At 36.7% G+C, this 15,164-nt stretch overlaps 1 protein-coding gene across 2 annotated transcripts in view; it reads right to left on the bottom strand.

Annotated features, from left to right (window-relative positions):
- TPK1 (thiamin pyrophosphokinase 1) overlaps positions 1-15,164 on the bottom strand; it is a 354,196-nt gene that overhangs the window by 221,817 nt on the left and 117,215 nt on the right. For both annotated transcript variants that reach the window (XM_036926208.2, XM_036926206.2), the window contains exon 4: positions 7,580-7,649. In XM_036926208.2, coding sequence (XP_036782103.2) covers positions 7,580-7,649 — 70 coding nt within the window. The remainder of the gene's footprint in view (positions 1-7,579; positions 7,650-15,164) is intronic.

Raw genomic sequence — 15,164 nt, forward strand, 5'->3', positions numbered from 1 at the left:
GCCCTGTCTGCGCGCAGCTGCGCAGCACAAGCCACTAGAGGTCGCTGTTCTCACAGGAGAGGAGGGCCACAAACCAACAAGAAGGGAAGTTCTTCCAGCCATCACTCGTCCCAGCTCTGCAAACTATTCCTATCACCATGAAAAGGCAAAGCTACAGGCAGACAAAGATCACAGAGACAACACCAGAGAAGGAGACAGACCTAACCAGTCTTCCTGAAAAAGAATTCAAAATAAGAATCATAAACATGCTGACAGAGATGCAGAGAAATACGGAAGAGAAATGGGATGAAGTCTGGAGGGAGATCACAGACGCCAGAAAGGAGATTACAGAAATAAACTCTGGAAGGGTTTATAAGCAGAATGGATAGGATGCAAGAGGCCATTGATGGAACTGAAATCAGAGAACAGGAACACATAGAAGCTGACACAGAGAGAGATAAAAGGATCTCCAGGAATGAAACAATATTAAGAGAAATGTGTGACCAATCCAAAAGGAACAATATCCGTATTATAGGGGTACCAGAAGAAGAAGAGAGAGAAAAAGGGATAGAAAGTGTCGTTGAAGAAATAATTGCTGAAGACTTCCCCAAACTGGGGGAGGAAATAATCGAACAGACCATGGAAATACACAGAACTCCCAACAGTAAGGACCCAAGGAGGACAACACCAAGACACATAATAATTAAAATGGCAAAGATCAAGGACAAGGAAAGAGTTTTAAAGGCAGCTAGAGAGAAAAAGGTCACCTATAAAGGAAAACCCATCAGGCTATCATCAGACTTCTCAACAAAAACCCTACAGGCCAGAAGAGAATGGCATGATATATTTAATGCAATGAAACAGAAGGGCCTTGAACCAAGGATACTGTATCCAGCACGACTATCATTCAAATATGATGGTGGGATTAAACAATTCCCAGACAAGCAAAAGTTGAGGGAATTTGCCTCCCACAAACCACCTCTACAGGGTATTTTAGAGGGACTGTCCTAGATGGGAGCACTCCTAAGACTAAACACATGTGACCAGAGAAAATAAAATCACAGCAAAGAAAGCAGACCAACCAAATACTGACTATAGGCAAAAAATAAAATCAACTACCCACTAAAAGCCATTAAAGGAAACACGAAAGAGCACAGAACAAAACAACCAACATATAAAGAATGGAGGAGGAGGAATAAGAAGGGAGAGAAGAAAAGAATCTCCAGACAGTGTATATAACAGCTCAATAAGTGAGCTAAGTTAGGCAGTAAGATACTAAAGAAGCAAACTTTGAACATTTGGTAACCACAAATCTAAAGCCTGCAATGGCAATAAGTACATATCTTTCAATAGTCACCCTAAATGTAAATGGACTGAATGCACCAATCAAAAGACACAGAGTAACAGAATGGATAAAAAAGCAAGACCCATCTATATGCTGCTTACAACAAACTCACCTCAAACCCAAAGACATGCACAGACTAAAAGTCAAGGGATGGAAAAACATATATCAGGCAAACAACACAGAGAAGAAAGCAAGGGTTGCAGTACTAATATCAGACAAAATGGACTTCAAAACAAAGAAAGTAACAAGAGATAAAGAAGGACATTATATAATGATAAATGGCTCAGTCCAACAAGAGGATATAAACATTATAAATATATATGCACACAACACAGGAGCACCAGCATATGTGAAAGAAATACTAACAGAACTAAAGGGGAAATAGAATGCAATGCATTCATTTTAGGAGACTTCAACACGCCACTCACCACAAAGGATAGATCCACCGGGCAGAAAATAAGTAAGGACACAGAGGCACTGAACAACACACTAGAAGAGATGGACCTAATAGATATCCATAGAACTCTACATCCAAAAGAAACAAGATACACATTCTTCTCAAGTGCACATGGAACATTCTCCAGAATAGACCACATAATAGGCCACAAAAAAAGCCTCTGTAAATTCAAAAAGATTGAAATTCTACCAACCAACTTTTCACACCACAAAGGTATAAAACTAGAAATAAATTCTACAAAGAAAACAAAAAGGCTCACAAACACATGGAGGCTTAACAACATGCTCCTAATAATCAATGGATCAACAAACAAATTAACATAGAGATCAAGGAATATATGGAAACAAATGACAACAACAACACAAAGCCCCAACTTCTGTGAGACGCAGCGAAAGCTTAAGAGAAAAGTATATAGCAATCCAGGCACACTTAAAGAAGGAAGAAAAATCCCAAATGAATAGTCTAACATCACAATTACCGAAACTGGAAAAAGAAGAACAAATGAGGCCTAAAGTCACCAGAAGGAGGGACATAATAAAGATCAGAGAAGAAATACACAAAATTGAGTAGTATTAAAACAATAGAAAAAATAAATGAAACCAAGAGCTGGTTCTTTGAGAAAATAAACAAAATAGATAAGCCTCTAGCCAAACTTATTAAGAGAAAAAGAGAATCAACACACATCCACAGAATCAGAAAGGAGAATGGAAAAATCATGACAGACTCCACAGAAATACAAAGAATTATTAAAGACTACTATGAAAACCTTTATATGCTAACAAGCTAGAAAACCTTGAAGAAATGGACAACTTCCTAGAAAAATACAACCTTCCAAAATTGACCAAGGAAGAAACACAAAGGTTAAACAAACCAATTATGAGCAAAGAAATTGAAACGGTAATCAAAAAACTACCCAAGAACAAAACCCCTGGGCCAGATGGATTTACCTCAGAATTTTATCAGACATAAAAAGAAGACATAATACGTATTCTCCTTAAAGTTTTCCAAAAAATAGAGGAGGAGGGAATACTCCCAAACTCATTCTATGAAGCCAACATCACCCCAATACCAAAACCAGGCAAAGACACTACCAAAAAAGAAAATTACAGACCAAAATCCCTGATTAATGTAGATGCAAAAATACTCAATAAAATATTAGCAAACCGAATTCAAAAATATATCAAAAGGATCATACACCATGACCAAGTGGGATTCATCCCCGGGATGCAAGGATGGTACAACATACGAAAATCCATCAATATCATACACCACATCAACAAATAGAAAGACAAAAACCACATGATCATCTCCATAGATGCTAAAAAAGCATTCGAAAAAATTCAAAATCCATTCATGATAAAAACTATCAGCAAAATGGGTATAGAGGCCAAGCACCTCAACATAATAAAGGCCATATATGATAAATCCACAGCAAACATCATACTGAACAGCAAGAAGCTGAAAGCTTTTCCTCTAAGATTGGGAACAAGACAGGGATGCCCACTCTGCCCACTGTTATTTAACATAGTACTGGAGGTCCTAGCCATGGCAATTAGACAAAACAAAGAAATACAAGGAATCCAGATTGCTAAAGAAGAAGTAAAACTGTCACTATTTGCAGATGACATGATACTATACATAAAAAACCCTAAAGACTCCACTCCAAAACTACTAGAACTGATAGTGGAATACAGCAAAGTTGCAGGATACAAAATTAACAGACAGAAATCTGTAGCTTTCCTATACACTAACAATGAGCCAATAGAAAGAGAAATCAGTAAAACAATTCCATTCACAATTGCATCAAAAAGAATAAAATACCTAGGAATAAACCCAACCAAGGAAGTGAAAGACCTTTACCCTGAAAACTCTAAGACACTCTTAAGAGAAGTTAAAGAGGACACTAACAAATGGAAACTCATCCCATGCTCTTCGTTAGGAAGAATTAATATTGTCAAAATGGCCATCCTGCCCAAAGCAATATACAGATTTGATGCAATCCCTATCAAATTACCAACAACATTCTTCAACGAACTGGAACAAATAGTTCAAAAAATTCATATGGAAACACCAAAGACCCCGAATAGCCAAAGCAATCCTGAGAAAGAAGAATAAAGTGGCAGGAATCTCACTCCCCAACTTCAAGCTCTACTATAAAGCCATAGTAATCAAGACAATTTGGTACTGGCACAAGAACAGAGCCACAGACCAATGGAACAGACTAGACAATCCAGACATTAACCCAGACATATATGGTCAATTAATATTTGATAAAGGAGCCATGGACATACAATGGCGAAATGACAGTCTCTTCAACAGATGGTGCTGGCAGAACTGGACAGCTACATGTAAGAGAATGAAACTGGATCACTGTCTAACCCCATACACAAAAGTAAATTCAAAATGGATCAATGACCTGAATGTAAGTCATGAAACCATAAAACTCTTAGAAAAAAACATAGGCAAAAATCTCTTGGACATAAACATGAGCAACTTCTTCATGAACATATCTCCCCGGGCAAGGAAAACAAAAGCAAAAATGAGCAAGTGGGACTATATTAAGCTGAAAAGCTTCTGTACAGCAAAGGACACTATCAATAGAACAAAAAAGGTACCCTACAGTATGGGAGAATATATTCATAAATGACAGATCCGATAAAGGCTTGACATCCAAAATATATAAAGAGCTCATGCACCTCAACAAACAAAAAGCAAATAATCCAATTGAAAAATGGGCAGAGGAACTGAACAGACATTTCTCCAAAGAAGAAATTCAGATGGCCAACAGACACATGAAAAGATGCTCCACATCACTAGTTATCAGAGAAATGCAAATTAAAACCACAATGAGATATCACCTCATACCATTAAGGATGGCTCCCATCCAAAAGACAAACAACAACAAATGTTGGCGAGGTTGTGGAGAAAGGGGAACCCTCCTACGCTGCTGGTGGGAATGTAAATTAGTTCAACCATTGTGGAAAGCAGTATGGAGGTACATCAAAATGCTCAAAACAGACCTACCATTTGACCCAGGAATTGCACTCCTAGGAATTTACCCTAAGAATGCAGCAATCAAGTATGAGAAAGATCAGTGCACCCCTATGTTTATCGCAGAACTATTTACAATAGCGAAGAATTGGAAGCAACCTAAATGTCCATCGATAGATGAATGGATAAAGAAGATGTGGTACATATACACAATGGAATACTACTCAGCCATAAGAAAAGGGCAAATCCAACCATTTGCAGCAACATGGATGGAGCTGGAGGGTATTATGCTCAGTGAAACAGGCCAAGTGGAGAAAAACAAATACCAAATGATTTAACTCATCTGTGGAGTATAAGAACAAAAGAAAAACTGAAGGAACAAAACAGCAGCAGAATCACAGAACCCAAGAATGAACTAACAGGTTCCAAAGGGAAAGGGACTGGGGAGGATGGGTGGGTAGGGAGGGATAAGGGCAGGGAAGAAGAAAGGGGGTATTATGATTAGCATGCATAATGTGATGGGTGGGAGAAAGGGGAGGGCTGTGCAACACAGAGAAGACAAGTAGTGATTCTACAACATTTTGCTATGCTGATGGACGGTGACTGTAATGGGGTTTGTGGGGGGGACTTGGTATAGGGGAGAGCCTAGTAAACATAATATTTTTCATGTAATTGTAGATTAATGATAACAAAAAAAAAGAGAAAGAAAAGGGGGATTACTCCCTGATAGGATAAAACTAACTGCAAATCAACAATTAATGAATGCTTTACATATCCTTAATTTTGATCATTTAAAGGGTGTCAGATGATCAGCTATGGAAGTACATTTTTCTGATAATATTCTTTTCTCTTAAAAAAAAAAAAGCAGTTCCTGTGTGGTGATCTCCAATAGGTTCTTCACAATGGTATAAAGGTCATATCAAAGTGTGGGCAAAGGGTTTGTTTGTGTTTATACAGAGAATCAAAGCCTAATTTGGCTACACAGAAAACGAATTAAGATACGATATGAAGAAGAACTTCCAACATCAACATCCTCTGGAAGAGTCATTCCAGAAGATGAACAGCAAAAAACTTCAACAAAGATCCTGGCGCTGTTGCTGTTGTAGCTGCACTCATCCCACCAGTTCCTGGACTTGCCATTGGAATGAAGAAGGAGATATCTAAGCTGGCCTGTGCATACAGAAAAACAACAAATTTGAGTGGATCTATAGTGTCGGAACTCAACCAAGAATTAGGAGAACTGCAAGTTGCAGTGCTCCAAAATCATGCGACTATAGACAATCTACTGTTAAAAGAACACATGGGATGTGAACCATTCCCAGGAATGTGTTGTTTTAATTTGTCTGATTTTTCTCAAACTATTCAAATTCAGCTAGACAATATCCATCATATCATTCATAAGTTTTCACAAATGCCTAAGGTGCCTAACTGGTTTTCTTGGTTTCACTGGAGATGGCTGGTAATTACAGGTATGCTTTGGTTATGTAACTATACTCCTATTATGTTAATGTGTGTGCGCAATTTAATTAGTAGTTTAAAACCTATACATGCTGAAGTTACTCTACAAGAAGATATGTCAAAGAAATAATCAATCTTCCCGTGTTTTCTTCCGTCTGCTACTTCTATAGCTTTTCTTCGTCCTTCCTAATTACAATCCTTTAGAACAATTAGTGCCTCATATCGAAAATTACCGCGTGTCACAATTCTTCCAAGTGGTAAAGATACCTCAAGACAAATGCTGGGCATAGAAGCCACAGGGCATAAATCTGCAAAGAAGTTAAAAGCTAACCTTTTCAAAGAATATTGCTTCTCTCTCACTTACCAACTTTACATTTCCCTGTATGGCCCCAGAAGATAACTGGTTAGCCAGAGACGGGTAAGATTCCTCAAGGGAGGAACAACCTAAGACAGGCACAGTCGCAGGGGAGCCATCAGGAGAGAAATTGGGGACCAACAGAGGGGAGGCATAGAATCTCACCCCCCTGTTTTGAGAGAAATCTTCTGTATCCATGGATGTTTTATTGCCCTTATCTAGCTTGGAATAATACTTAGTCTATAGGCACAGACCTGATCATCTACATTTGCCCTCTTACAGCACTAAATTATGTTTTCTACCTTTATCTTGTATCTACCTACCACTTCAGCATTTTATTAAAAAAAGTAATAATAATAATAATAATAAGGGAGAAATGTGGGATTCACATATAAATCAAGTATAAAAATCAAATGAATAATCATATCTGACTTGATTGTTTATCGTTCATGATGCATGATCAAAACCGAAAGTTTCTGTGATATGACTGCCCTTGCACTGTTCACCATGTAATAACTTATTCACCATGTAAGAACTTGTTCATCATGTAAGAACTTGTTCATTATGCTTCAGAAGATTGGAGACTGTTGAGATATAGGCTTAGGGTTGATTAATGACTGTGCACTGAGTCCCCTATACAGAATTTTATTGTTGTTAACAACCATTTGATCAATAAATATGAGATATGCCCTCTCAAAAAAAAAAACCTGTATTAGTCAATATCAAAGAAGTCCTCACAAATATCACTATTTGATAATGCTACTTAGCAAGACTTTTAAAGTAGAAGAATGTGGTTTAAAATAAGAATATGATTGGCAAGATTCTACTAAGAAATACCATTCACAGCAAAGAAATAATGCAACGTGGTTAAGCTGCTCTGTCAGTGTGGTGGTTTTCTGTTAACCTTTGAAAGAAAATGAACCAATCATTTAAGCAGAGCAAACTAAAGAGCAGAAATACTGGTATTAAGGACATGGGCTAAAAGAAAGCATACCTTTCTCTCTCTCTTCCAATGAGATCATATAGGCGGTTGGCACCTCCATCAGCACAGGCTTTTAAAAGAGCTTCAAATAGAAAAAAACAGAGAATCCTTCAATATAGGAAGCTTAGAGCAGTAGCTTTCAAATAATACAATGAAAAAGCAGGCATTCACTAAAATATTAAAACATTAAAAAGGGAATTCACACTTCCCTCCTTGGGTCTGTTCCCACTCAGCCATTGACACAGTTGTACTAAAAAGGATCCTCCAAAGCCCACACAAGTAAGGAAAAGTGCCTTTCCTTTCTGTATATGGTGTCCTTGGTATCTTCTGAAGCTTGCGTTTCCTTCTTTCAATAACAGACAACAGGGCATAGTTATAACTTTGTTCCCTTATTTATTAATTTTTATAGATACTTTCTATTTATGGAAGGTCTGATAGGTTTCCTTATTCTATTGTGATACAAGAGGTTTCTTGTAAGAATAAATCGTATGTGTAACACATACGTTTGTTTTGAAATATTAACTAATAATCTAGGTAATGTGTCAACACTGTAAAAATGGAAAAATGAAACAAAATGGAACGAAGATTGGGATATACTGAGGCATTTAAATAAGGCTGACTGCCTTGAAATGTTCTTAGTCCATGGATGGCTATTTTTGCTGTTGTTACTTACCTAGTTTCCAGTTTTTCTAGAAATGTTCAGTATGTTAGCATCAATACCTTCTTTTATTATTTTTTTTAAAAGTTTATCCTTTATCTAATGTTTTCAGAGCAAACTTCATTTCTTACCCTAGGTGATGACAGGGAATGTCTGAGATTCTAATTCCTCACCCTGAGCAGACCAAACCCCTTGCCTTCTGTCCCCAGGCAGCTGTTAAAACCATAGTCACCAAGTCACAAAGATCAGCAAAGACCTTGAGTACTAGCAGTTTCAGGAGAAGCAAACTATCTTTTGAGTTACTTCACTACACAGCACTTAAGAACTCTTCTTACCTTTTTGAAAATTTAGCTATATATTTAAAATAGTGTTTTAATATTTACCTCGAATTTCTAAGTATTTAATAGCAGGTAAGACATTGTAAAGGTTATCTAATTGACCACATGGGCAGAAATAGAAGTCCCACTGTATTTTTCACTAATCCATGATATGTGAGACTGCTTTCTGTGTTCTGTTTCAGAAATAAAAGAGATCAAGTGGCAAAAAGATACTCCTTTCTCGCTTTAGCTTCCTCATCTGTAAGTGGGGATAGTATCAATTCTAGAATAGAATTAGGAAGCAATTAATGATCTAATAATTCTATATGTTGCTCATTCACAATACTGGAACACTTAGTAACCATTCAATAAATGTTAGTCTGTTTTTTGTTAGAATGAAAGTGAGGTCTAAAGAGCCTTGTGTCCTTGGAGAAGAAAAGCTTAAGCTACTTAAAACGTGTAAGAGTTTTCACAGAGATACCTAAGAGGGACACCTCATTTTACCAATCACCGTACATTATTTCCTTAGAAGGAACGGCACCCAAATTCAAATTAAGCCACAAACATAACTTACAGAAGCTTACAGAATATTCTGCACATTTCTTTTTTATTTGTTTATTTTTTTATTAAGGTATGATTGATAGACACTCTTATGAAGGTTTCACATGAAGAAACAATGTGGTTACTACATTTACCCATATTATCAAGTCCCCACCCATACCCCAATGCAGTCACTGTCCATCAGTGCAGCAATAGGCCACAGATCCACTGTGATTCTGCACATTTCTTAAAAATCAAAGTATAAAAGTTCAAAGTCATCAAAAGTTAAAATGGAGAGATCATCCCACATGTGAAGTATGGCACAGAACAACTGAATGGGGAGACTGAAAAGACTGATAAATAGAAACAGATGGTGAAGTATCAATAATTATCCCTAAGAGTATGTAAAACAATTCTCTTATAAACAAAATTAACAAGTATATGGGATCTTTTTCTGTAAAAATTGATTCACTGAAATAATATGAAAAAATAAGAAATATTTTTAGTGGCTAAGGATTAACATATAAAATGAGTTCTCAATTTTGCACAGTGTATTATTTTGCAAAGATCAGTGGAATTAACAAGTACACCTATTATGTTGCAGGCCCTCAACAGAATGAAAAGATGAATAACAAAGATCTAACTCTCCAGGCTCACATTATAGTGTTAAAAAGAGAAGTAGAAGCAAACACACACAACTGCGCCCTGCAGACTGAGGGGTGCTACAATAAAAGCTACAAAATGCAAGAGATGAATTTCAATGGATGAACATGGAAAATCATTTATTAATAAATCTAGTTCAGCTATGATCAGTATTACTTTTACTATCCAAAAACGTTTTCTAATGTCTGTTAGTTTCTATACCTAGATTCAGTTGACATTTTTAGAACAGCTTATGAGAAGAGACATACCTAGATTGTAATTAGTAAAACTGTCACATCTCTTCCTGTTTTGAATGGCAATAGGAACTAAAATACGCATGATGAACTCTGTAGACTAATTCTTTCCTCACCTAGAAATTGGAAACAGGGGTACAACCCCTATGAGTTCCAGTCTGTGCCTAATACGATTTTATTTTTAATAAAGCTTGACAAAAAAAGAGATGTATTCTACCACTTTTACAATTTATTAATAAAAATATTTTAACTAGCTTGAAATATTTTCCACATATGTAAATAAAATTGCATATGAAAAATAAAATATTTGAAGCATAAATAATGTTGGCATAAATACATAGACAGCAGTTTGAAAAAATGAGTGGCAAATATCATGTCAATAAAAGTGACATACTATAATAACCAGAAGTAGAAGATACTCTTAAATAAGATATTTTTGATAAATAATAGTGAATCAGCCTAAAATATAACATGTTCACTTCATCATCATTTAAATTGTTCCAAGATTTAGCCAGTAAAGTTACTGCATGAGTTATCTTTTAATGTAAAAATTTCAATGGCTTATACAGCAAAAATTTTGCATATTTTTCAAATACTGGAATGTGGTTGAACAATTATTTCCTATGCATCAGGCTGATAAACAATTAAAGACTAAAATACTTCAAAATCACCACACCAACTTCATATATTGGTAGTGCCAAAAGTAAACTTGTGTTGAGTAAAGCCCATCATTTCCTGATAATTTGTTAATCCAAACCCAAGACCACCTCTTTATTCCACACACCAAACTCTTTAAACAGTGATTATTTATGAGGAGTGCATATGAGACAGAAAAGATATTTTTCACTCTTTACATACACTGTGTTGTTAAAAACATCTGTACAAGAAATCTGAATTATATTGTAATCACAATTTTAAAAAACCAGCAAAAATAACTGTAAAGGGAAAACAGAAATAAAATAGTAATTCCAGATCCAACCCCATATTAGAAGAAGGAATCAAATGTTTTGTCAAGTTTGCTCAGGATTAAGTGAAGGTATCTACAGGTAATCCAGTGGCAAGAGAAGAATCAGAATCTTACTTAGATGATGTCTTACTGAGTCCCTGGGGAGCTAAATAACCCTAGTTACCCAAATTCTGGTTATCCCTAGCACAGGTCCTTCTCCCCGGCACCTCAAAGATTCAGTGAGTCTTTGTGCACCTGAAACTAATCCAATTTGTCAGTATTACTGGATTCTCTCCCTGCCTGAGAAAAAAAAAGTCAGCCAAGAATGCCCAATGTCCATTTCTACGCCAGCTCTAGCACCCGTAGGAATTAGTCTCACTGTGAGGAGAAAAAAATATGTGCCTTGTAGGTGAGGCTGAGAAACACTCCACCAGCAAGTACACGTTAATAAAGACATGTCATTCACTATTAAACATGTGAGTGCACATACAGGTATCAGTGGAGGTTCACTATCAGGTCCTACAGAGGATAAATGTTTTGTTTTTATTGTGGTAAGAACAATTAACATGAAATCTACCCTCTTAAAATTTTAAGTAAACTATGGTATTGTTAACTATAGGTTCAAAGGTATATAACAGATCTCTAGAACTTAATTATCGTGTGTAGTTGAAATATTTTATCCCTTGAGTTGCATCCCCCATATGCTCCTTCCCTCAACTCATGGCAATCTATTCTATTGTTTGCTTCTATGAGTTTGACTACTTTGGACACCTCACATAAGGGGATTCAGGCAGTATTTGTCCCGTTTCTGTGGCTGACTTCTTTCACTTAATCCATGTTGTCACATAGTACAAGATTTTCTTTTTTAAATTTATTTAAAAATTTTTTTTACCCCATTCACCCACTTCTCCCAGACCCTCAACCCTTAGCCTCTGGCGACCATCAATCTGTTCTCTGTATGTATAACCTTGGTTTTTTTTGTAAGATAAATGACTTACAAATAATTCCTTCCATTCTGTAGGTTGCCTTTCACTTTGCTGATTGTTTTCTCTACTGTGCAGAAGCTTTTTAGTTTGATGTAGCCCCACTTGTCTCATTTTATTTTTGTGGCCTGTGCTCTTGATTTCATATCCATGAAGTCATTACCAAGACTAATGTCATGTAGTTTTTTCCCCTGTATCTTATAGTTTTACAGGCTCAGGTCTTACATTTAAGTCTTTAATGCATTATGCTTTGAATATAAGTGTTTGTGACCAATTTTCATCACTAAGGACACTACTTAGCCATAATTCATACTTGATACTTACATCAGCCAAGAAGCTCTAAATCAATGAATTCTTCCAAAAATACCTCTTGCTTAAAAATGTTTACTTTACTTACAGGTATTCTCTGCCTGTGTTAAAACCTCAACCATATAGTGAAACTTAAGAAGAAATATATTTTATGAAAGGACTCCTGGAAGATTTCTGCTAAAGAACTATTATCCTTAAGCACATCTGGATATTCACATTTGGTATTTCTTAAATTCTTCATAAAAAATCAATGTCTGCTTAGGATATTTCTGTTACTTAAAAAGAGAAGTTACAGGATCTTCATAAGTGTGGGTGTTAAAATACACTGGTCAATGATAAAAGCAAGGAAAACATATAAGATACAGTCATTATATATAAAATGATAAAGGTATTGATTTTTACATATATACAATTATAAGCACAAGGAATCAGTTACAGGGGTACTTCTGCAAAAGAGGACAGTGTTAGGACAAAGATTGATTTTTGAACAATTAATTTTCTTCAAAGGAACCCCACTCTTGCACTCTCAGACCACATGCAGTATTACATCTACATCCAAATTCAGATTTTGTGTATGACTCAATCCATGCCATCCTGCCCAGAGTGACAGATTCAGAGACAGATACGTGATCCAATCAAAGATGATGCGTTTGATGTAGCCCCACTTGTCTCATTTCATTTTGTTGCCTGTGCTTCTGATGTCACATCCAAGGAGACTTTCAGGTTCTGTTTTCTGCTGTCTTGCAACTGGAGAGACTGGAAGTTTGGATCTGCGATCTATCTTACTGACCCAGAGAATGAAGCCAACGCAGTAGAGGTAAAGCTCAGAGACAAGAGTGTTGTTTGAGTCCCTGTAGCCACAGCAAAAGCCAGGCACTAGCCTTTTCAATTATGTGAACTATAAATTCCCTTTCTTGGGAATTTGGATTTTCTAGTTTGGATTGGATTCTCTTGTCTTATAAAACAGAAGACTAACACAAATGCTAAATTCTACTTTAAAATCACTGTCTCCCTCTCCATCAGTTGTACGGTTCTCCCTTATTATGCCTCACAGCAATGTTGGATCAAGCCCTTAAGAGGAGTTGCTTATTTTTATAGATACTTTGCATAATTATATACTTACTCTAATACCAGTGATGCCTTGATTATGACCCAAATCAGTTACTTCACGGATATGGTTAACAGAGATGGGTTAGCATGCTTGTCCTATGAAGACATTATTTCATGTGGAAAACTTTCATTCAAAGTATTTCACGGAAATGCACACTCTCTGAGAGAGACAGCAACAATTTACTTTGTTCACAAGAGTACTGATATGCACAATTATTTGCTGTTTAGATAACTCAGGGTTCTGGACAAAAGGTTTTAGTTATATTTATGTACAATTGTTAAGGAAACTCACATCATTTGTAATATCCCACAAATAATAAGTGAAATACTCTTTAAACTTAGTCAGGTCAGTAGCACAGAATTACCCTTATTTCAAATAAAAAGCCAAGTGGTATTTACATTGAGTATCCACAGGCACTGTGCTGTGCAAGTCCTAATGGTCTGGTTCATGCCACATAATGAAGATTTTTATTATCTTTAGATAAATATTGCAGTGTAAATTCTATTATCCCTTTTCTCTTCTACCTCCTCCTCTCCTAGTTATGCACTATGGATATCAACTACGACATGTACCCCATCCTTGATGCTGTATGTCAGGTCTAAAACTAGGAACCTCTTTGACACTAATAGCAAATACCTCATTACTAAGAAATCTTAAAAACAGCCAAATATCAAACTGTTTATCCTAGAGTAACACAGGGAATTTTTTTAAAAAGATGAAATGTGTGTCCAAACATGGGTTGTTAGGAACAACTAAGGCTGAGTATGTTCTTGGTCATTGAATTTTTACTGACAACTGGCCATTCTTTTAAGGACAAGGTAGCAAATACACACATGCAATCTACAGTGAGTAAGAAAACATCCCATAGACCTTTGCCGGTGTTGCTATAATGCAGGGTTGCTCGATCCTGGCACTTTCCACATCCTGGGCCTCTGCGGCAGCAGGTTCCCCAATACACTGTGGGTTGTTCGGCAGCATCCTTGGAGTCTGCCCACTGAATGCCGGGAGCACCCCGGATCTGCAGTGACCAAAATTATCCTCAAAGAATGCTGAGTATTCCTTCATGGGCAAACTCACTCCCAATCAAGAAGCAGTGCTCTAACTGGAGATCACATATACTCAGCCGGCTACCCAGAGTCCCACAATATCCAGCTCCAGGGCAGATTGCTCACTACTATTCTCTAAACTTCCAAATTAGAAGCAAGACTATCACACAGAAACTACATTCTACCTAGCTACCTAGCTACCAAAGTTAGGTGAAATAACAGAGAAACTTATGCCCTAAACTGCCTTCCTATCTGTCCTAGATGCAAACCTACCATCTTATCTCTACTTTAGACATTTTGAATCTTCATTAAGACTGCTCATATAATCTGTACATGTACTGGAGGTTATGATATCCTGGGTAATCTTCGAGCACGATCCCACTCCCTTTCTATCTGTGCCCCTGTTCATCCAAGACCCATTACTAAGTTATTGCCACTGGTTACAACAGCTGAAATTGGGTCCTTGTGACTGTCTTCTGGTTCTGCCGCATAGCTCACCTCATTTTCCAAGTCAGATGAAAACAACCATCACACAGATATCATTGTAGATAGTGAGCATGAAAAGTGACGACTTCCATTAGTTCAGTTCACTTCATTATGTACAAACACTGGTAAAGAGGCAGTGACAAAATAATGAGATGCGGCAGATCTCTATGAATGAGCAAAAATAATAAAATGCCATGAATTACCAAGAAGAGTTGGAATAGAGAAAAAGAGCAATGAGGGTGGCTGGTCCACCTGGCAAAAAATTAAAGCTTTTAAAGAAAAATCACCTTGTTGATGCGAATATG

This window comes from Manis pentadactyla, chromosome 7 (genome assembly GCF_030020395.1).
Source record: "Manis pentadactyla isolate mManPen7 chromosome 7, mManPen7.hap1, whole genome shotgun sequence".
Taxonomy (NCBI): Eukaryota; Metazoa; Chordata; class Mammalia; order Pholidota; family Manidae; genus Manis; species Manis pentadactyla.